This window comes from Amphiprion ocellaris, chromosome 17 (genome assembly GCF_022539595.1).
Source record: "Amphiprion ocellaris isolate individual 3 ecotype Okinawa chromosome 17, ASM2253959v1, whole genome shotgun sequence".
NCBI classification, from domain to species: Eukaryota; Metazoa; Chordata; class Actinopteri; family Pomacentridae; genus Amphiprion; species Amphiprion ocellaris.
Genome location: NC_072782.1, coordinates 7,093,890 through 7,117,111, shown reverse-complemented (window position 1 = coordinate 7,117,111; position 23,222 = coordinate 7,093,890). Strand labels below are relative to the sequence as shown.

General features: G+C 40.2%; 1 protein-coding gene across 2 annotated transcripts; it reads left to right on the top strand.

Annotated features, from left to right (window-relative positions):
• The first annotated feature begins 54 nt into the window (after positions 1 to 54).
• On the top strand, positions 55 to 23,195 carry LOC111567680 (AP2-associated protein kinase 1-like). 2 transcript variants are annotated; one of them, XM_023268949.3, is made up of 20 exons: positions 55 to 1,113; positions 2,449 to 2,567; positions 4,041 to 4,149; positions 4,373 to 4,515; positions 5,667 to 5,788; positions 6,120 to 6,201; positions 6,559 to 6,691; positions 6,807 to 6,910; positions 7,220 to 7,302; positions 7,466 to 7,626; positions 8,084 to 8,205; positions 8,654 to 9,010; positions 9,277 to 9,422; positions 9,527 to 9,735; positions 9,819 to 9,908; positions 11,161 to 11,256; positions 11,716 to 11,823; positions 12,613 to 12,783; positions 15,711 to 15,818; positions 21,235 to 23,195. In XM_023268949.3, exons 1-20 carry the CDS (start codon positions 951 to 953, stop codon positions 21,939 to 21,941), a joined length of 3,333 nt encoding a protein of 1,110 aa, XP_023124717.2. In that variant the 5' UTR covers positions 55 to 950; the 3' UTR covers positions 21,942 to 23,195. The 2 variants fall into 2 exon arrangements, with proteins under 2 accessions (XP_023124717.2, XP_023124718.1); XM_023268950.3 differs by lacking the exon at positions 21,235 to 23,195 and adding an exon at positions 16,164 to 19,828 and having other exon boundaries at positions 56 to 1,113.
• The last annotated feature ends 27 nt before the right edge of the window (positions 23,196 to 23,222 follow it).

The window sequence follows — 23,222 nt, the reverse complement described above, 5'->3', positions numbered from 1 at the left end:
ACGCGAGGGGGAGGGGAGACTGCAGCTGCGCCCGGAACTACAGTACCCACAATCCCTAGCGCGCGTCAACAGCAACAGCTAGGATGTTGCGATATCGCTGGCAGCCAAAGATTGCTGTGGTTGCAGAGATTAGACCGCTGGGTTGAAACCTCTGCCTAATGTTTTGGTGGATGTCAAATTGTGCGGTACACATATTAGCAGCTACGGTTACAATACACGGAGTCTTTTTTAGCCTCCCTTTTCGAGCCGACGCTTGTTTGTGTTGATGAGAGGCTGCGTCGCGCTAGTGCGTTAGCTAACTGAAATCATAGTTTTGACTGGAAATGGGTGCAATTAAATAGCTAGACGCGCAGCTAAGCTATGTGGCAGCAAACGGTCGCTTCACTTCACTGAGGATGGAAAGATTTTTTCGGGCAACGCTATCGCACGAGTTACACGTCGGATACATCGCACTCGAAGACGTTATCTTCAGAGGATAACCTGGATAACCTTAACGTACACGAAATGTCATAGCGCGTAAGTAGCTAGCACTGAGCTAGCTGGGTAATGGCTGGACGAGATGGAGAAGGACCTAATGTTTTCATCGTCAGCAGCCTACCATGAACAGCTGGATGGATAGCTAAAGAAATACTTTCTCCGGAGATGCTTTAGCCTCCTGGGTGGTGTAATTCACTTACATAACAGCTAGTCGCAACCGCTCTCGCTATCACCAACTGGCGTGTGTTGGCAGGCAAATGGGAAATTTGCCACCAAAAATCTGGGTTCTCTCAACATCAGCCTAAGTGACAAAGGCATCACTGCATGTTTTTGAGGCTCCAAATAGACTCGTTTAGGTGTACAATCTGAGCCGCACCGTTTATCTTCGCATCAATTCGGGCACACAGGAAACGGCAGCTCATCTGGGTGTCAGAGACTGAAGCCGCAAATCATCCTCCTGTCGTTCAGACAACATGAGGAAGTTCTTTGATTCGCGTCGGGAGTTGGTCAGCTCCGGGCCTGGTTCTGGAGGAGGAGGTGGCAGCTCCGGCTCCAGCCATGCAGGCGGAAATTTCATTGGCCGAGCCTTCACTGTCGGACGGCACCAAGTCACTGTTGAGGAGATAATTGCTGAAGGTGAGTGGTGCTGCACAGAACAGATGATGCCATTTGTTTGTCTTTTCTCTCTCTTTTCATGCAAGTTGTTGAAACGAGACAGTGACGTGTGCTCTGCATGCTAAAGCCAAACGTATGACTCACATGACAGAATAGAGATGTAACCTTAGATCATCCCTGTAGGGTTGATGGGGCTTTGCATGAATGTATCATGGCTACATAAATGCAAAACAGAGGAGATCCTCTTTCTCTCAGCTGACTAACACGCCAGTTATCTGTTAGCTCCAATGATTCAGAGGTGTGATGCAAGGAGATGTACCTGGTGCCAGGCAGTTGTTTGATCCTTTTGAAATGAATGAAGGTTTAGTGTAAAGTAGTCACTGCATGAGGATACAGTTCCTGATGCTGGAGTAGAGGCCCAAAGCCTGCACTTGAGCAAAAAAAATTAAATGTATTTTTACTTTGAAACCTGGGAATACAGTAGAGTTTCTTTAAAGATCATGTTTGCTTTCAGTACCTGATGCTAATGCAGCCTATAAACTGAACAAGAGAGTATTGTATTTAATCTTGTTTATTCTCACTAACTGTTGCAGACGTCCCTTTACTCTGTCAACAATTGATTCAAGTTTAAATTACCCTCCACTCATCTTTTCAACTAAAGACTGCGGTAATTGCAGTATTTCTGCTTTTAATCAGCTGCGTCACGCTGCCAGCTAGACAACAATTTCAAAGTGAGCGTCCATTCTTTAAATAAAGTGCAGTGCAGCTAAATATTGACACCAGAAGCGGATGTGAACTGTCAACTTGCACCTACGTTCATACTAGATAACTGTTGTTACACTACCACACTGCCATGCAATGCCGTTACACACGTCAAGCTGAGGATGCAGTATAAGCTGCAGTGTCTGCCTGAAATTGATGACTCTGCCACAGCTAAACTCAGCAAAGTGAATTTGTGGTCTGAGCTGTACCAGATGGTTAGGCCTCAATGTAGGCCTCTACGTAAACCCTGCAGCAATGCTATGACTAATAGATAACGCTATAAGGCTGCACCATTTGGTCCTGTTTGTCCTTATTGATGCAAAGCTTCATGGACAGAATCAAATGGCAACAGTTGTTGAAGTATTGAGGTGTAAAAACGATAGCCCATCAGCTAAATTTCTAAAATATTTGTCTCGGAAAGCTTGTGAGAGTGTTGTAGTGCTGTTTTTTCACTTGTGTCTTACTTTCTGTTGATTGTAGTTAAACTGGTAACAATCTTGAAGTGCGGAAACAATCAGATAATCATCCAGCTGTTAATGATCAAGATCGCTGACGGTTTAATTTCACATCTCTCTTCTTCTCTCAATCCTGCAGGTGGTTTTGCAATTGTGTTCCTTGTGCGAACAAATCAAGGGGTGCGTTGTGCCCTGAAGAGGATGTATGTCAACAATGAGCATGATCTGCAGGTTTGCAAACGTGAGATTCAAATAATGGTGAGTAGCTGAGATTAAATATTTCTCTGATAGTTCTCACTCTGAGCTGTTGTGACTTCATAGCTGGCTATAACCACGTTTGGTGGCGACGACAAAACAGAAGTCTTTTCAGAGAAATCCAGATATGCAGGATGTTCTGTTCTATCCAGAGTAATTAAAAACAAGTGCTGAATTCAGTACATACCCAGCCTGCAGCAGGGCAGTTTGGATCATTAAAGCACCATATTTATTAATCTGGTTCCTTGTTTTCAGTGACTGTTTAGTTGTTGGTGAGATGCTATTATTTCACTGTTCATTGCTGACATTGACAAAAAAAAAAAAGGTTTCACTCCTGATTGCATGGAAGAATTTTAGAAAAATAACATTTAAGCCAGTTCTGTTAATCAGGGTTTCATATTGTCAAGCAGAATAGACCTTTTTGTTTATAAAATGGTCATAAGTACCAAGAAAATAAATGGCTGTCAAAGTAAAACAGACTCACTGCCTCGACTGTATTCTGACTGATCAGGCTTTGCGTCTTGAGTAATCACCATCCCAGAAGGCCCATTCTGAGCCAGGAAAAACCCTGTAGTTGTTCTCTATGGGCGTTTGACACATTTGTGATGAATACTGTCTATTTGCTCACATAAAATAACACATATCTGAATATTCCTGCTATAAATGTACATATTATCACGTTCTAGAGGCAATATGCAAACACAACATAGATTTATTTAGTGTATGTAGAGGCATTTAGGCTATGGTAGCCTGCTGTGACATTTGGGTATTCAGTGGTCTTGAAAAGTTTAAAAGTCTTTTCATAGCATTCTTTGAGTTCAGACTGTACACAGGACCTCTCGGTCTGAGGGGACCACTCAGGAAGGAAGGAAGGGAGCAATGGGATGTTCAGATCACTAAAAAAATGAAAGATTGCATCATTCAACAAATATTCAACAGAAACATGCACATTCGTGGCCTTGTTTTGCTTTTGAAACCAACATTATTTTAATTTAATAATAGGTACAACAATGATGTGATGCCCTCCAGCCTCAGAGTCTTTCTAGTTTTGTCTCTCTTAGACACAGACACTGACACAAACAAATATACACACAGACACACACAAGCACACAGACAGACAGTGCTTCACCCCAGCTGCAGTACTTGACATTTTTTTCATTACCTAATAGATTCCTGAGTTCAGCTCCCCACTGCAGCGCCCTCTGCAGGTTTGACCAGATTGAATGAATGAGTTATTGAATTACAATTCATAAGAAAAATATTGAAATATTTAGTTCATATTCCATTGTTTTTGTGTCACAAATCCTGTTGTCGCATGTGAAATATTTTCTGAGAACACTTTGTCATTATAAAGGACCTTCAGTCGTATAGTATTATGGCCACTATGCAGTAGCTTACAGTTTTTGTCCTTTTTGGTAAAACTCTTATGCTCAGTGGTGTGTTAATGCTCTTGATTGTGTGTTTTTCTTCTTGCAGAAAGACCTTGTCGGTCACAAGAACATTGTTGGTTATCTGGACTCCAGTATCACAGCTATGGGATCAAGGGACGTATGGGAGGTTCTCATACTTATGGATTACTGCAAGGGTGAGTGCTGAAAGGGAAATGGGACGTGGCTGCAACCACATACTTTGATTAATGAAAAAAATAGATTTTAAGTTTCAGTTTCACAGTGAATATGTGTTTCTGTTTGGTTCTGCTGTTGAATGAGTAACAGGCGCACGTTAGGATAATATGTCTGAAGTTAATTTCCCCAGAATTTGTCTGTTCTGCTGCATAATTGGATGTTTGTTTTGTTTTTATTTTGTAGGAGGGCAGGTAGTCAATTTGATGAATCAGAGGCTGCAGACCGGCTTCACCGAGTCTGAGGTGCTGCAGATCTTCTGTGACACCTGTGATGCTGTTTCTCGCTTGCACCAGCGCAAGACACCTATCATTCACAGAGACCTTAAGGTGACACATTTCACCACTTATGCTGTGTCGAAAACCAGCCAGTCACACTCTCCTCCATTTTGTTTGAAGTTCTTTCACATATTGAAATGCAGAAGTTAAACAGCTCCATGATCCAGTTTCAGCTGGAATCAAGATGATCATGATTGGCTCTTGCCGTGCTGTCAGCTGCACTACATCAGAGGATATTTGCTTATAGTTGAGCCTTTCTCCCCTGTAGTGTGGCAGGGCGCTTTTTATATTTTTCGAGCTCAGCTGGGGGTGTGGGGCTGCAAAACCAGGTCTCATTCACAATGAAAAACAGCTGTACCTGTCCCGGCTTTTCGAGCCCATATGTGTGGACAATCTGTAATGCACTACTCTATACTGTGTACTGTAGAAAAGCACAGGCAGTGTAGTTGTGTTAACACAGGGTCAAATCCTACTGCAGATCACTATGCTGTCATTTTTTTAATGAAGACTGATCAGACTGATCCGTTTGTGTGAGTTGAAGCTGTGTTTAATTATGAATTGGACTAATAAGAGAGGAGAATGTCACTTGTCAGAATACTTCAAATACCTTTTAACTCCCTGCAGAGAGCAGCTTGCTGCAGCAGCGTTGTTGCCCTAATTTGAAGTTACTGACAAAATAGTTTTAATCTGTGTGTAAACATGACTTTGTTGTTGTGCAAATTTATGTGTTTTCATTTTTTAACCTTTATTTGACCAGCAAATGTCTCATAGAGAGTGAGAACAGGGCGAAGATGTACACACATCGCAATTTAAATAAGGTTTAAAGCTTCACATGTACATCAAGTCATGTGAAGTTGTTTTCAGTTCACTTGGTATGATCAGGTCTTTGAGATTAATGCGTGGAAATGTGTGTGTCACTTTGTTAGAGCCTAATGAAAGGAGGAGGGAAGGTTTGAATATGCTTAAATCTGCATGTCATAAAGTGAAGATAGCTGCAGTGCATTTTTTTCTCTATCATTATCTCAAGTGTACATCTCGCAAGTAAGAGACTCCAGTGTTTGATTTGGCAGAGAGGGTCAATTACTGCTCCACCTCCCAGCACTTAGACTCTAAATTGGTCCTTTCATGTAAAACCCCATATTTTCCTCAGCCAAAGCAGCTCTGCATCTCTGCCTGAGTGTAAATCAGCTCTTGTGTCTCAGGTGGAGAACATCCTCCTGCACGACAAGGGTCATTATGTGCTGTGTGACTTTGGCAGTGCCACTAACAAGTTCCAGAGCCCACAGACCGAAGGAGTCGCTGCTGTGGAGGAAGAAATCAAAAAGTTTGTGCCTCTTTTCATCTGCAACTTTCATTCATTAGCATTTTCTTTTAGGTGTCGCAGCACAAAAAATGTCAGCGGTTTTGTTTTTCTTGAGCAGCCTTGTAGTTTTCATATTATTTCCTTGACTTATATGAACCTTGATTGTAGGATTTTGCACAGCAAGGCTGTAAATATGTCATGTAATGTTTAAAAAAAAAAATCACTGTTTTCACATTTATGTACATCTATAAGCGCACAATACTGTGTGGACTATTTAATTTCAGCATCACAGTTACAACATGTAGCTGTCTGTCTAATTTGTTCCTGTTCTCCTGTTATTGTCTCCCTTCAGGTACACCACTTTATCATATCGTGCTCCTGAAATGGTGAACCTCTACAACAACAAGATTATTACTACTAAGGCAGATATCTGGGTGAGTGAAGATGACAAACGTGTGTGATGATCACAATACTGCTGTTGTGTACATAGAGCAGTAAGACAGTACTGCAGGTGGCACGTACAGCATGTGTCTTGTTAAACTAAATCCTGTAGCTTCCATTTTAGTCAGACATAATCACACTTAATCCTTTGTTGCCAATGATTAATGAAACAGACCTTCAAGAGAAAAATCATTAAATCATTAAATGTATTCTCCTTTTAAATAGCTTTGATGTTAACAGACTGGTGTTTAGACGGGTACAGGTTTTTCTTGTGTGACTATTCTTGATTGATCTTCTCTCCTCTCCTCTCCTCTCCTCTTTGCATGTGGTTGTCTTCTTGTCTTTTCCAGGCACTGGGCTGTTTGCTGTACAAGTTGTGCTTCTTCACTCTACCCTTTGGTGAAAGCCAGGTGGCCATCTGTGATGGCAGTTTCACCATTCCAGATAATTCCCGTTACTCTTACGATCTTCACTGCCTCATTCGTTAGTGCCTCTTAAATATTCATTAATGTTATCAGCAACATCAAATTCAGTTTTACTTCCTGACTTTTGTCAAGAGGGATTTGCTCTCATGTTTTTCTTCGTGGTGTTATTTCAGGGTACATGCTGGAGCCAGACCCAGACAAAAGACCTGATATCTACCAGGTGTCATTCTTTGCTTTTAAACAAGCTCAGCGGACCTGCCCTGTTCAGAATGTGAAGGTCAGTCTCTCACAGCTCCAGGGGCAACTAAAATATTTGGATTTGTTTGACTTTCTCTTATCAGGAATTGATTTTTTTCTTTTGCTCAGTGGAATCTGCTGTGGTTTCTCTGCCTGACCTACATAGACAGATATGTCAGTTGTCACACTGTGGGAGGAAAATCAGCACTGATTCATTAGTTCCACACAGTAGAAAATACTCGATAGCCATGACGACAGTGATAAGTTTTCATTGACTTTGATGGTTTTGTCTTGGGGTAACGCAGTGTAGATTTCTTTGTGAAGATTTTCCTTTTTTCCCTTGAACTAGAATTCTCCAATTCCTTCGAAACTTCCTGAGCCAATCAAAGCAAGTGAGGCTGCTGCAGCAAAGAAGAGCCAGGCTAAACCCAGGCAAGCATGACCTGTGCACATTGTATTAGCATTAAAGCTGTAGTAACACTGCATATTGTGGAAGTAATTAGGTACAGTCGCTATTCTGATACTCATTAAAAAATTATGTTAACACTGTTTGCCATGATTAACACGAAGGCCGACGTCTTCCCTTTGTTGCCAGACTAACAGATCCAATTCCCACTACTGAAACCTCCATCACCCCTCGCCAGAGGCCCAAAGCGGCGCATACCCAACCTGCTGGTGGCATCCTACCCATCCAGCCTGCTGCACTCACCCCTCGCAAGCGGGCTAATCTCCCAGGTGGTGCAGCTCAGCCTGTGGGTACGTACAGCACTCCGTCCTTCTTCTCCGATCTGTCAGAGGAAAAAGAAACCGATCTTTTGAATAATGAGACACACAAATCCAGGAATCCCTCTAATCCTTTGTGCACATATTGAATAGCGTAATTCTCAACGGGAACAGATCAAATATGCAGGTTAAGACTCGTGCAAATTAAAGCAATCTAACCACAGGCTCAGTGATTATGAAATTATTTTCTCTGCTCCTCTCTCACTCTATAACATTGCTTCAGGTGATGCGAGTTTTTCTGCCAGTTATTGATCCTGTTGGTCTATTTGTAGCATTTAACAAGTTATCTGATCATCCTTAATACACCTTGATGAGGATTACAGTGTTACAAATGCAAAGAAAATTGTAATATATGTTGCTTCATGTTTAAACTGTTGTGCATCTGTTCGGCTATTGAGGGTAAATTTGCTTTTTTTTAAACATCCCACAGGAGTCAGCTTAGACCTTTCACAGCCAGCTGCAGCTCTCCAGTCGCAGAAGGCACAGACTTCAGCTCTGCCACTCATTCAGTCACAAAACAATTCAAGTCAGGCTGCAGCTCCACAGAAGCAGGTACAAACTCACACTGAGCAGACAAAGGAGCTTTCTGCAGTTGGAAATGAATGCAGATGCACCAGATTTTTTACTATGCAAATCCAGAAAAAAGACAGAAACAAACATCTTCAGTAAAGCAGAACTCATGGCTGGTTGTTGGTTTCTGGGTGGGCATAATACATCAAATCAAGAGCACTTACTTCCTTTTTTCTACTCATCTTCTCTAAAACCTGGGTTTTGAATGCCTCTGGGAATCTGTGAAGGGCATTTTCTATTCTCAGCTGTCAATTCTATGTTGAAGTTGACAGATTCATTTATATTGACAATCATAATATGTCAGTCCTTCATATATATAAATTCAAAGTTACATGTAGAACACTGCATTATTCTTGCTATTCCAAGATACTTTGCAGACATGATTTTCTGTGAGTGGCAGCAGATTTTGTCAAATATCTTTGTGTGATAGGCTGTGCAGCCGGCCACAGCTCCAGCAACAGAGACGACAGCAGCAGCAGCATCACTGGTAACCAAGGCAGACGTCCAACCACAAGCACAGCCAACAGTCCAGCCACAGACCACACCTCCCTCCGTGGCCAGCTCCACCTCTCAGCAGGCAGCACAGACCCCATCCAGCCCAGCTCCACCTCAGCGTCCAGCTCGGCGCAAGCAGGCCAGCGTGGCTCAGCAGCCAGAAGCTCAGCCTTCTCCCACCAAGCCGGCCTCCGCTCAGCCGGCGGTATCTCAGCAGCAGCAGATAACTCAAGCATCAGCTGCCCAGGCTCAGAATGCCTCCACTGAGAACAGTCAAAAGTCTGCTGAGACAGTGAGTGACCTTCTGCAAACAATTCAGCTTCAAGCATCATCAGCACTGCAGAGCTGTTAACAATAGCTGTTGTTCTGTCTTTTTTTTATTTTGGCTATAAACTATAAGACATGGGTTGGTGTAAAGTTCATCCCAAAGTTTCTCATTAACCAAAGACATTAAAGTGTTTTAGCACATCAACTCTGGGTCTTTGTGGGAACCATTCTGTGAAATAATTGTTTATCTTTGATATTTTGGCCTCCTTCTAATTCTATATTTTTTCTCAGACTCCACCTGCTACTCCAAAGACAACTGAAGAGCGAGGCCACCAACGCACACCGAGTGATGCCACAGTGAGTGCTGTTAGTGCTGTTCCAGTGAGTGAGTCCTCACAGCAGCCGCAAGGAGCTAATGGAGAAGCTGCCCTCAATCAGTAAGTGGCATAAACCTCTGGAATAGACCTGAAGAATAGTCATGATATAACTCTTCTCCTGTGTGTTGTATTCATGATTTTTATTGTTTTCTTTTTCCTCGTAGATCACTTACATCTCAGCCAAACAGCACCCAGCCTGTGCAGCTCGGTGTTACTGATGCAGTGCAGGACCAAAGTAAAGCTACACCCACTGCTCCTGCCTCCGGCGGTGCCAGCAATACCCCCACACAGCCAGCATGGAACCCCTTTGACGATGACGACTTCTCCAACCTCGCTGCTGACGAATTCAAAACTGAGGACAAAAAGGCTAATGGTAACATTCGGGTACTTGTGTTTGTGTGCAGCATTTTTAAGACGTGATAAGATATAAGTGTGGGTTTTTTTTTTTTTAACCAGACCTACCTTCAGAAACTGAGACAGCATCTTCTGAAGAGTTGATACCAGGTCTGCAGGCCTCAACTTTGGATGCTACACCCCAAGAAACTGGTATGTACCATTTTATCTTTAGACTGTCCTTCTTTTTGGTCTACATGGGCCTGGATCTTTGAGACTCCAGAAACCAGCGCCAGGATTACACAAACAAAAAATGAATTTAGGGATGTGCATATGTGACCTTTAAATGTCAACAGTACATCATTCCTATCAAAATAATAGTTTGTCAGTGTCAAAGCAAATCTGATTTAAAGATGTATTAATTTCTTTATCAGGATCGCTGAGTCTGAAGTTTACAGGAAATTATCCTGATAAGTTTTTCCCCCGTTCAGTTTTTCACTTCTGTTATGATACTATGATGCTTTGTACTTTATGAGTCTGAAGGAGTGTATTAGAATGTCAAACTGGAGAAGTAAACCGCTTAATGCACTTGATCCATTAATCTGAAAGCTTGAATTAGCTCTGGAAAACACTAGCTGTCAATGTGCACCACATAAATAAAATAAAGACTTTGGTCAGACCGAAAAAATGCATTTAAATTCTGGCAGTGCTGCTGGTGTAGACACTCATTTTTTTATTTCTTTTTGACAAAAAGGAAAGTTTAACAAAGGATTTGCTCATACATTGTATTGGTAAATATGCCACTTGGAGTTTCTCAAGTCTAGAAGCATGTGAGAATGTTCACATGAAGTTTAAAGAATTAAAGCCAAGAGAATGGCTTCATAGACTACTTATTAAATCACACTTGAAGCCTGACTGGAGATTATAGCTTATGTATAGAACATCATGGGGAAAGGGCATTCTTCCTAAAGCTAAAATTACATATACAGTGCAATAAAGTTCAAAAGTAGAACAAACTCATTGATAATCCCTTGAAGCTTTGTTACTAAAGAAGAGCAAACCATAATTACAGTGAACCATAAACTGATTATAACAAGCTAACGAAAAGGAAAACTGTATTGGCTTCTCCACTGATAAATTATGACAAAATGACAGATTTTTAACAGTGCCCATGGAACTCAAGTTATCTTCGTCATTTTATGTTTTAGTGGCTCCAGACCAGGCATGTCAGTCGAGTCAGTCATACACCCAAAATGTAGCTTTCGTTTAGGCCTAATATGTGCTTTAATATCTGCTTAACGATGGAATTACTGTCAAAATGACCATGCAATCGTCGTAACTTGTCATGAGAGAAGTTGTGCAGACCATTATTTTTGGATACAGCACGTAGCCATCCTCAGTAGTGTTGAACTTTAAGGTAACTCCAAATTGATTGTTTAACATTGCCATTGTTTCTGCTCCCTAGTTGAAAGACCATCAGCTATTCTTGATGTGGAATCAGGAGCCTCATTGTTGGCCGTCCCAGATCCTTTCCATACCCTCGAACTGTCAGATGCACCAGGTAAATATTTCTCCCTGTGGATCAATATTGTACACACAGATAGGCATTTCTGTGGTATTTTGTGGTGGTATGAAACATGAACTCAGTTATATTAATGGATTATTGCACTATTTGTGACAGTGATTCAGTAACAAAATTATGTGTACATCTCCTATTATATCCATACCTAAATAAATAAATCATACAAATAAGATTAATGAATAATGATATGAAAGTACATGATCTAAACATATGCAGCAGCCAGTCTGGTTCCAAACCAAAATAACATCACATCAAAGTCCTAAATGATTCAACTGTTTAAGGGTGACAAGAACAACGTCCTTTTTTTTCTCTCCTGATGGATTGAGAGTTTCTTTTGTCAGTGATTTTGTCAGTTTAACACTCTTACTACTCTAGTTTTGCTACTTTATTTGCTGACACGTTTTCTCTTCTGTTCTCTCATTCCTCACTGATCTTTAGAGAAGCTGATTGAAGGACTCAAATCTCCAGACACATCTTCACTCATGCTTCCTGACCTCCTGTCATTGTCTGATCCCTTTGGTGGCTCTGTGGAAGAGTCTGCAAAAGGTGTGTGTGTGTGTGTGTGTATTCAGGTTTCTATGTTTCAAAATGCATTTAAATACACATGAGAGAACATATATTCAACAGTATGGTGTGCAGATCAGACTTCCTCATCAGTCTGTACAGGTAAAGCTGACACAATCAGTATTTTTATATTAATAATGGATCAAATGACGGCATGTTTTTGAGAGTGCTGGTAGCAGCAGTGAACCCACTGACACTGACACAGGGCGCTGCAGTTTTTATCAGCTCAGTCAAGCTTTGTAGTGTCGTTTAGCTCGGTTTTTAGGTTTTCTGGCTCACAACTATTACACAAATAGTGCCACTTTGACAGTAGTTTTTTAATTTTACTAGTCACGACTTCTGTTTTTTTAGTTGCTGACAATTGTTACAAGATGTTAGTTGTTGCATATTGTTATCTACTTCTAGTTTGTTAATTATTGGCTCCTGTTTTATTCATTACAAGGTGTTTTTGCCACAGACAACATGTCTCACAAATTTTATATGCATGTTTGGAAACTTTCTGTATCTTAAGGGACATTCTCCACTGTATTTTCAACATGCTTTAATAACTATACTATGACACAACATTATTTATCTGTCTTCACCTACCTGTGTACAACTCGGACACCTCAGACGATTTGCTTCTTAATAAGATTTTGTAATACTATAGTGTGTAAGTTGTAGAAGAAACCTTAGTCACAAAGCCTAGTATTTATTTGTTATCCTGTTGTCATTGTACATCACCTGTAACCAAAGTTAATCCTGTCTGCTGTCTGCCTTTGGTTTCTCCAGACCCTCTCACTGCAGACGACTCTCTCCTGGGCTGCTCTTTGATCTCTGCTCCATCTGCTCCTCCGGCAGCCAGCAGCGCCACCTCCTCGGTCTCCTCCGCTCCCACCTCCGCTGCCTCTGCTTTGGATGATTTCAGTCTGTTGTCTGGAGACTCCACACAGCCTAAAGCGGGTACGTTGTAAGAAACTTGCAAAAGAGGAAAGCAACCTCCCACTCACCGCCAGGACTGAATTTAAAGCAGCGCTATGAAGCACAGAGATATATGACTCACTTGGTGTGATGAAGATCTTTGAAAGAAACATGGCTTTTTCTATAATGTAGGGGTGACCGTGTGCAGTAGTTAGAGATAGGGAAATAGGGAAGAAAAATGTGTTTTGGGAAATACCAGAAATGCTCGTTTTTGTCTGATTTTAATTGTGAGCAGCTGACAGGCTACACTCCTGTGGTGGACATTGGCAGGGGAGCAAAATATACAAACTTCCACTGTCGCTTATAAGCTATATGTAGAAGATGTGTTGTCAGCGCTGTTTCTGAACAGTAAGGACGACACCTGCAAGTATCTAAACTGTGGTGAGATTGCAGAAGCTCTGAAATGCTGTTTCAATCACTGTGCTGCAGCTGACGTGGCTAATTAGCCTGTTGCTATTATTAGCAACTTTTCACTTTTCCTTGTTGAATGCATGTTTGGTCATTCACTCATAAGTTAAGATGCAGCACAAAACATGTTCATTTATGTAAGCTGGCTTAGAAAGAGATGAGCAGGAAAGCTGATGGGTTGTTATTCAGAGTCTGTGGCTCTTGCAAACGCTGATCTTCTGACTACTGTATGCAAGGATTTGAGTGGCTTTATCAGAATTCGCTCTTTATCTGCATACATGGATACAAAACAGTATTCTGATAAATTTATGCATAATTGGAGTTAACATCCATTATCTAATCCTCATTAGGGTCGCGGGGACTGGAGTCTATCCCAGCTGACTTAGGGTGAATTCAGGGGACATCCTGGACAGATCAACAGTCTATCACAGGACTACATGTCAAGTTAAACAGTCACACTCAGGTTAACACCTACAAACAATTTAGAGTTACCAATTAACCTCAGCATGTTTTTGGACTGTGGGAGGAAACCGGAGTACTCTGAGAAAACCCACATTGCAAAGGGAGAACATGCAAACTCCATGCAAAAAGGTCCCAGGAAGGCCGGGACATGAACCTGGGATCTTCTAGCTGCAAGGCGACAGTGCTAACCACCAAGCCACTATGCAGCCCGGGGGCCAATATGAAAATAAAATAATTTAAAATGCAAAGTTCCTCCCTTGGTTTCTGAGGTGTCTGAGGACACAAGACAAGAGGTGTGTACGCTGCATCAAGACAAAAATGCAATTCAGTTTAACATATACTTTAAGGTTATTTTAACTAGAGAGCACTGCAAAGATCTCAAACAGCATCAATAAGCTGCTGCAACTTACAAATTTATACTGGCAGTGTTAATATTTCCACAGTGCAATTGATATTCTACTCCATCAGGACATGAATTTACATTTCAAGATCACAAGATCCTCTGCAGAAATCTAGTATCAGACTGATACATCTCTTTATTATACATGTGTTTACTGGTGTGTTTTCAAATCTATACCAACACAGTATCAAATCAAGCTTTATTGTCATTTTGCTGTACATACAACAGTAGTACAGGCAGGCAAGATAAGTTTGTTTCTACAGGATCCATTAACTTAAAGCAATTAAGTTGAGACATCAAGACTTATGCAGTCACACCCCCACCCACCCTGTCGCTCATTCACATACACAAATTCCTAAAATGTCGGGGGTTTTTTTGTTTTTGTTTTTGTTTTGTTTTTTTTTTTACAAAATTGGCAGTATTTACAAATTGACAGTTGAGTTGTTGGTGTCTATAGCAGCAGCCTGTGATGTGAAATGCACACAGTTAAAGTGACCTTGTGGACCAGTGAATAATTTAAATACTGAGACTCAAAGTGAAAATACTAAAATTAGATTTAAGGTGCAGATGTGAGTGCAAATCCAGATCAGCAGTTCAGTATTCTGACAGCTTGTGGAATGAAGCTGTTGATCAGTCTGGTGATACTTCCATTTATTATATGTTATACCATAACATATCACAAATTCAACTCAGGAGGAAAATGAAAGTTTAGGTTTTATTTGTGCTTTGGTTCGCCGTTTATGCCTTGTTCAAAGAAGGACACGTTCTGCGCAGAAAAGTTTCAACCACTGGGTGGCACCAAAAGCATTTCTATTACAGTTTAATAAATCCATCGAATCCCAGTTCATCTTGTTTCACACGTTTAAAGGCAAACCTCATTTATCACTATCATATTGTCCCTGATAGTCCTGCTTAAATAAGTTTCCTGTGTCATGTTAAATAATTTTAGTTCTCAAAAAATAGCAAAGTGCTTCTTTGAATGAAATTATATGTGAAACTGAAGCTACACAGCTGTGGTTTAGTTGTTGGTCCTTGGCTGGTGAACAAAAGCATTTGAGTGCTGTTGACAGTGCCAGCTCCAAATCATAGCCTGACTGTGGACTAGCTGCATCAAAATAATGACTACTTATGTCTCCTCATAATATCTTATCAAACAGGCTTTGTGCCACTGGAGAGCAGCGGATATGTTCCTGTAGTAATTTCTGATTTTATTAACATTTTACATTTTGAGGAAGATGAAAAATAAAACACACAGCTTGTATTATGACTGTTTTCTACAGCTACAATATCTGTAAAATGTTTTCATCCCTTTGGACGTTTTCCCCTTTATTGCTTTTCAACAGTGAATCATGGTCAAACATAATTTGACTTTTTTTTTTAGGTTTTATTTCACAAATCAAAACTAAAAAGCCTAATCATACTGACTAAAATTTAATGTTAAAAAGCAATAAAATGAGACCATGTCCAAGGAGGGTAAATGCTTTTTATGGACACTTTATATGTGCATGAAGTTTCTAGTCTGAAATGCACTAATAAAAATGACCATCCTTTTAAGTGGCCACAATGCGAGTTCTTCGTTCACACTGTTGGATATTCATATTCATTGATTAACAACCAACTTTTCATCCGTTCTCTGCAGATTCGTCTCTTCTGATCTCAGACTTTGAGACCCAACCAGCCAGCGCAGAGGCCGGCACCGAGGACGAGTTTGATCCCATTCCCGTCACAGGCCGAAAGAATTCCCAAGGTAGGTCTTTACACTCTCCTCGAGGACGCAAAGGTGGGTCTTGATGTTGTTTAGGATAATAGAAACATCCTGGAATTTCCCAAAAAACGAATAGCAGTCAAACCTCAGTCCCGTGTGCTACTTTTACATCTTCAGAGTCTGAGTTAATGTTTCAAAACCTCTAGAGGTAAATGGGTAAACCTGCCCTGTCTTTCTCTTTTCTCTCTTTCTTGACCTCTCTTCTCCCCCTTCTTTGACTGCTTTGTTTGCTTGTTGTGACTCCCACTCCTCTGCTTCTCCTCCCCTCTCTGTTCGCCTGTACTCGTCTCCCCCCTCTCTGCCTCCCCTCCTTGTCTGTCCGGCCAGTTTCAGGAGGCCACTCGCGCAGTAACAGTGGTGGCTCTGAATCCAGCCTGCCCAGCTTGGCCCGCTCTCTGCTGCTGGTGGATCAGCTCATCGACTTGTAGGCGGCCCCCCCTCCCCCAGTAGAAGCTGTAAACACTGGATTATAGACTGGCATAGCATAACAGCAATCAACACTGTTGTCATAGCTAGCTTCCTGCACCCCCCCCAGGTTGCCATCTTCATTGTAGTTCCTACAGTAGAAATGTCCGTCACCTTTCAGCGCTTCTTCATTCCCAGCCTTTACACTGCATTTATCTGGCTTCCCTTCGCCTCTCATCTTTCAGCCTCATTTTTTCTCTTTGTTGTAGTCTCCATGCATCATGTGTTGTCCGCTGAGAAAGAGTGGCCAATACACTATCATCATCCTTTCTAAAGTTAACCATTCCATCCTTCTGTCAATCAGGATATAATATAGCTATCCAGTTTGTTTGAACAATACTGCATTATGTCTAATAGCAAACAATAGAAGATCATTGTTGTATTGTATAATAGGCATAGTTCTAAGTGGTTGTAGTTATTATCGTGCACAAGTGAATTTGTCGTCGTTTGCCTTTTTTAAATTCTCCTCCCCAGATTTATTTGCACATTTTAAAGAAAAGCAGTAGAATTAAACGACCGTTAGTCCAAATGAGGTTTATTTCTATAAACGCCAAACTTCTTTAAAACGTAGTCATGTAGCCTGATTTGCACAGTTGCATAAATGTGACCTCTGTCAGCGCTGTGGGATGGAATATCTTTAACAATTTAAGCTGCTATCGATTAGACTGGAAAACATCAAATTGAGTTACAGTCTGGAAACAAAACAGCCATAACCGCGCAACGGCGAAGCGTCATCCGAGAAGCAAACTTCTGACTGGTGAAGTTGTGAAAGTGTGTCCGCTAAACGTAACACGGCAACAAATCGTCACGCAAATTCTGTCCCAGCATTCAACGTGAACTTGTTCTGCAGACAACCTGTGCATTCAACACAAGGCCCCGTTCTCATTTGCTTAATTTTGAGCTTAGTTATTTTTACACTTTTTTCCTCGAGGCAAAGCAATAGTTTGTGTCGGAATTAAATGACAAATCGAGGTCATTTAACTGTGCTTATAGCAGTGTGCCATATCAATAAAATGCATGAACTCATGAAAATAATTTGAATAATAAACAATAATAGGAAGCAGTAGAAATACAGTAGCAGTTCTATATAGACAGAGCATTCATGACTATTCAGGTAATTTCTTGGCACTTGCAGAAACAGTCTAATATGTCATTTTAATTTAATTTCACTCGCTCACACTTTTCTTTTTTCTTTTTTTTTAATACTTACATATTCATTCCACATTGTGCAATCCCTCCTACATTCCTGTCATTTGTTTACTCCTAATTTATGTAAATAGATATCTGCAACCCGTGCAGGTCCTTATCCAGACCGTATATATGAAGTCATTGTCATAAAGCTTTACTTGTGGAAAACATATTGCTTTACTTGTGAAATCTCCCTCGCTCTCATATATATATATATATATATATATATATATATATATATATATATATATATATATATATATATATATATATATCTTTGAGACGTTGTTTTCCTGTTAATACATGTTAATATGAATAGAGTGTTAGAGAATGAATGTAAGTAATAAATATTAGTCTATAATAAAATATATCTATGATTCTTAACATCATAATCATTCAATAATATTGAAGAATACTCTATATAAATATTTCATTCCTCTTTGTGGAATTGTGTGTTAAGAAAGTTTTTTTTCTTGGTTCTATCTACTCAGTAATTGTCAGTACATTAAAATGTATAGATGATAACCCTGGTCTTTGTTCAGCCCGGAAGATTAGGCCGAATCCCACATCTTACTCCACCTTTGTGAAAAGAAAGTGAGCCTGTGTTCTGTTTGTTTACATGGACTGATGAAGGATTATATTTTTATTCAAAACAGTCTTCTGGATAGTGGGAGTTTAACTGCTTGAATTTTAGTCCTGTTCCGTTTGAAATTGTGCTTTTTAAAGGCTTTTGTTTCGCTTTTCGTGATCACAGGATTCATATCAAGAAGCATGGCAGTGTTGTTGAATGTTCTGTTCATGTGTGTTGGTATACAGTGTTATGATCAGTATGTGTGTGCGTGTGGAGTCTGAATTGTTGGATGTGTTTTCCAGTAGCCTACTTGTGTTGTTGTTTGCTGCAAATTTGGCAACGGTCACGTTGTCATTAAAATCCTCCTTTGAAAGCACAGGCCCCCCCCTCTAAATTCTCTCAGGTAGTCAGAGTTACATCACTCTCTTTCTCTGAGAGCTGGAAATGTACAGTATTGGCTTACTGCTCCCTATCCTCACTGTCCTCTAGAAGTCTGCGCTTCATATTACAGTTCACTGAGTAACAGATCTTGTCTGGTATGTAATGTGTGAGGGGCTCTGTGAAGTGTGGAAACTCTGCCAGTCTTCGAGTGAAGATGCAGCATGGATGCTGTAGCGGTGCTTTGATTATCTGACAGCGTCACGTCAGCTGTCGAGGGTTAGAAAATATCAGCTCCAATCAGCAATATAAATGTTTCTGGAGGATCAAACAAATGTGTTTTGTTTCCCGTGCATGATTACAGAGGGAAGACAACGTTCACCTGCTTGTTTTTTTTCATTTTGTCATGTTAGAAAGGGACTTTAAAAAGCACACTAAATGTTACAGTATGTTTTTGTGAGACTGACTGAAAATATACTGGAGGAGTGAAAGTAATTCTGTTTAAATAGTCAGGATTTAAACTTAAGCATTTAGAGTAATAAACTTGCCATATTAACCCTGACAAAGTGCCCAAATCTTAATAGGTTTTCACACATTGGTTACATATAATTCACTTACCTTCATATAATATGGAATAAAATGCAGTTACCCTGACAATGACTCAAGTTAAAACATTAGTTCAAAACACAATTATCTTAGAAATTTAAAACCTAGCATCTGAAAGCAGTGCCAAAAGCATGCAGTGCACAAAGTGACTTATTCAGTTGTTCTTTCATTATTAAAAATCAAGAAGTTTCATCTTAATGTGGGGTTTATATTGGTTTCAGTGTTACTTCAGTATTCTCCATCTGCCCCCAAAATTAAGAATATTTAGAGCAGAACATTCACAACCTGTATTTTGAATTAGAGCATCTTTTAGGACCTACTGAATCTGCAGAAAAGTAACAGAGGAAGTTGTTTTCAAAGCAGCAGCCTCTTGGTGTTTTTACTGCAGGTGCTGCATGTGTAATTGAAAGCTTCTGTTTTCTACCATCCTCTCTGTGATCCTTCCACCGAACAGCTCAGTCATTTGCAGTTACTGTTCGAACCTATGCAACTCCCGAGCTTAACTCCCGAGCTTTTCTCCCCGTAGCCGCCAGTGTGCTGTTGTAATCAGTAAAGCCGAGCAAGATGAGTCCTTGATGTGAAACAGAAGCCCCTCGTTTTCTCTGTTGTTTCGCCAAAAATGAAAGCTGTCGATTATCTGATACTATTGAGTGTTTTGAGACGCCTCCTGTCGTTATGGCCCAAACCTGCGTCAGAGCTGTGATATCGTGTGCTCCTTCTATTTTTGTGAGATAACTAAAGAATTATAAAGGGATGGCAAATAAAGTACAAATGTGAATGTCAACGTGTGGAGTTTTTAATCTGCTGATAAACATACTGTACTGGAAACGTGTTTTTACAGTAAAAGGCATGTGTATACAGAGTGATCTTTGTGTTTCAGCATGTATACTGTGCAGTATATTCCATATTTTAAACATCTTTAAGCTTGTACTAACTGTTTCTCTTCAGACATGCATGCAAAGACATTTACATAAAGGCTCAGTGACAGAGATAGATACCTACTTGTGAAATAAAACCACTGAATGCAATATTAAAGCACAAGAAGAGTGCAAAAAATTAGCTTTTTTAAAAGCTTGTTAAATCATTAAGGAGTGATATAACATCTTTCATTTTTAATATATATGTATCTGCTTACATAGTTTTAAGTAATTTTTAAGTGAATTGAACTTAAATTAATCCATTACAAAGTGTGATTTTAAGCTGAGAAGCTACATATAGCAAGGACCAAACAACCTCTAAATATGATAGAACTATATTAATACGACGCAGAATTAAACTTAAGTTGCAAGAAAGTTCAAACTGGTGCAAATATTATGGAAATTTGTAAACTCTTCTTTTTGGTAGAAGATTTCTTATCGTTATGGATTTGATTACTTTAAAACATGCGGCAACAAGTGTTTATTTGCAAATTATCCTCAGGGTTTTGTGGATATTCATTACAAATTTCAACTCAATCCCATGAAAATAAGCAATTGGTGAATCTTAGAAGGCATTGCAAATAAATTTCCTTTAACATAGAGATCCAAACTTCAAAAATTCACAATTGCAAAGGATCAACACATTCCTGTGAACTTAATGGAAGTTTTCACATTCATTTATTTAAAAAAATATCCAGAACATTAAGTGTTAGTTGATATGATGATCCTGATTTGCTGAGGTCCTATATTAAAGCTACAGTTTAACATCTAAATAATCTTCTAAAACTTAAAATGTGTCATCATTTAAGAAGGTAGGTTTAAATTTGTGGTGTACTAATAGGAATCTTCTTGGATAGCACCTTAACTCTACTCAGGTAAGACCCAACATAAGCTTCATCTTTCTTTTATTTTGCATTTTTCTTTTGTGACTACAGCTTTGCCTTCTATGGGGTACAAGGAGAAAACTCAAGTTTATTTAACTGTATAAAACTCAATTGGCACATATCATGGCCATTTTTTTGTTTTTTGTCAAGTTGAATATCTGAACTTACAGATGAAGTTCAGTCATGCCATTTAAAGAACACTTTACCAAGATTTTGGTTGCTGTAGGAGTTCAAACCGCTTGATTCTTTTAAATGAGGCATCTGTTTCTATTTAGCAGCACTGGTAGAAATAGAACATGCAAGAGATTCAGAGAGCTTTATTTACAAGGTCATGAGAGCTCTTCCAGTGTCCTCCAGTGTGACCTTTATCCCGTCTCTTCCACATGCAGACCTGCAGAGGGAGCTCAGCAGTAATGAACTGCGAGCAGCTCGGACTGCAGCTCCTGTGCAGCTCGCTGAGGAGAAACAAAGGCCCAAGATCCATCAGAGCTCTGCTGCATGTGTCTATAATAAACACAAGCTGCCGTCAGATGAGTGGAGCTTTCAGCACCATTCAGCTGATTCCCCCAGGCTTCATTTCAGACCTGTCAACCAGGAATCTGAGCCTCCAGACAGCCCGGATACCTCTGATGTCTTCCAGCTGGCCCCGTTTAAAACACCAGGAAAAGAAAGCAAGATGGCCTTCAGCAGCTCCTCCTTTGCTGCATCTCATAAACCTGCTGAGGCGTCCGACGTTTTCCTCCAGGCACCGTTTGGAAGGAGGCAGGAAACCACCAAAGCTGTACCTACCAACGCTCACATGTTGAAGTCTGGTACGCAGCAGGTCCCGATCAACAAACAGCGTCACCCAGTAAGAGTGTCATCCACTGCTGCTTTCCAGCCTCTCAGCATTCGATCTGCTCCCCTCCACACCGAGACTCCTCTGCTGCAGCAGCCGGTGGCGGTCCACCGGGTCGTCTCCAGGGTCGGTCACCAGGCCGCCGTGGGCTCCGTCGCTGTGGGGCCCCTGCATTCCTGGACCATAGGAGGAAGAGCTCTGGATGACCCGTTCACCGCTGCACCTTTCCAGCCCAGATGCTCTCAGGGGAAGCCCTGATTTCAAATTTAAGAAAAAAAAAAAAAAAGCCAAGGTTGTCTGCAAACAATGAAGGAGCCAAAGTGTAGCTCAGTTGTAGTATTACAGACAGTTCTCACGCGGTTTTAAAACAGTGAAATTATCCTTTTACCTCTACCTCAGTCATGTCATCTGTTTTAAGTCTGTGCACAATCATGTCAGCACTTTACAAACAGTCTGAACTTTGAAAAAAATCTCAAGATTGACTTGATTTGTGATTGATTAAAATAGTTTAGAATATCAATAAGGTTGGTGTGAAAGTCCCAATCTGTCACTTCTTAACTCATCTGAATGAGAGTTTTACTCTGATAAGGAATTATAACCTTTCAATGTGTTTACTCTTTTTATTTTTTGCAAACATTAGTGCTGTAGACAAACATTAAATGGCACCAGAAAACATGAAGAGCATAGGTGTAAAGTGGCTGCTTTCAGTTTTACTCCGTGCATTAAGTCGCATGTTTTCATCATATTTACAGTCATTCTAGTTGTTTACTCTCTTTGTTTACATTTAGATTATGGATTGTGCCTTTAATATCAGTGTTATACTTCTAGTCGACATTTATTTTTAACGCTGCAAATGATACCAAGCATTATGTTCGTTACAAGCCAAAGAAATCCTGCAAAAACTGGTGATTAACTTCCTGCACAGTCGAAGGAGAAAACAAATATTGATGAAGTTGCTGCTTTCATATTAACAGTGTTAAAGCACCATAAATGTTTTATCTTCCCAATCAACTGGCCCAACTTTGGAAGGATTTTACGCTGTATTTACCTGCTTTACTGCTTAATTATTGTTCAAAGGTTGTTGTTGCCATTTCCCCACAAACTGTTACCAGTTGTTTTGCAGAAACTGCTGACATTTTAGCATGAAATGGTACCTCCATTGTGGTGTCCTCTTTGTAGGAGTTGCGTTGTTTTCTTTGGTACCAAATATCATCTGTGGTTTGCTGTTGTCTTTATGAGGTGATTCTCAGGAGGCATTAAAGACAGAAAACCAACATCATCTTTAACAAGCTGAGTTTTATCGTATGAATCTTTTGAAGTGATAAGATTTCAAACCATGTTTGTAATTTTGCTTTTTACTTTGGCACAGATACGGAAGGACTCTTTGTAAACTGTACTGCCTTTGCTGACGATATTTTGTTATTGCATAGCATTTTTAGTTGTGTTATTTGACTATTATTGCTGGACATTAGAAAAGGTTTTCAGTGGAAAATAAATGGTTTACGAACATAATGGATTCCTGGTTATTCGGTGCTGTAA

Bases quoted from the DNA above. Each gene is read 5' to 3' on its own strand.
- LOC111567680 (XM_023268949.3), top strand. From the start codon at position 951: ATGAGGAAGTTCTTTGATTCGCGTCGGGAGTTGGTCAGCTCCGGGCCT. The intron at 5,789-6,119 runs GTTTGTGCCTCT...GTCTCCCTTCAG, and splicing joins GTGGAGGAAGAAATCAAAAA to GTACACCACTTTATCATATC. The intron at 11,824-12,612 runs GTGTGTGTGTGT...TGGTTTCTCCAG, and splicing joins TGTGGAAGAGTCTGCAAAAG to ACCCTCTCACTGCAGACGAC.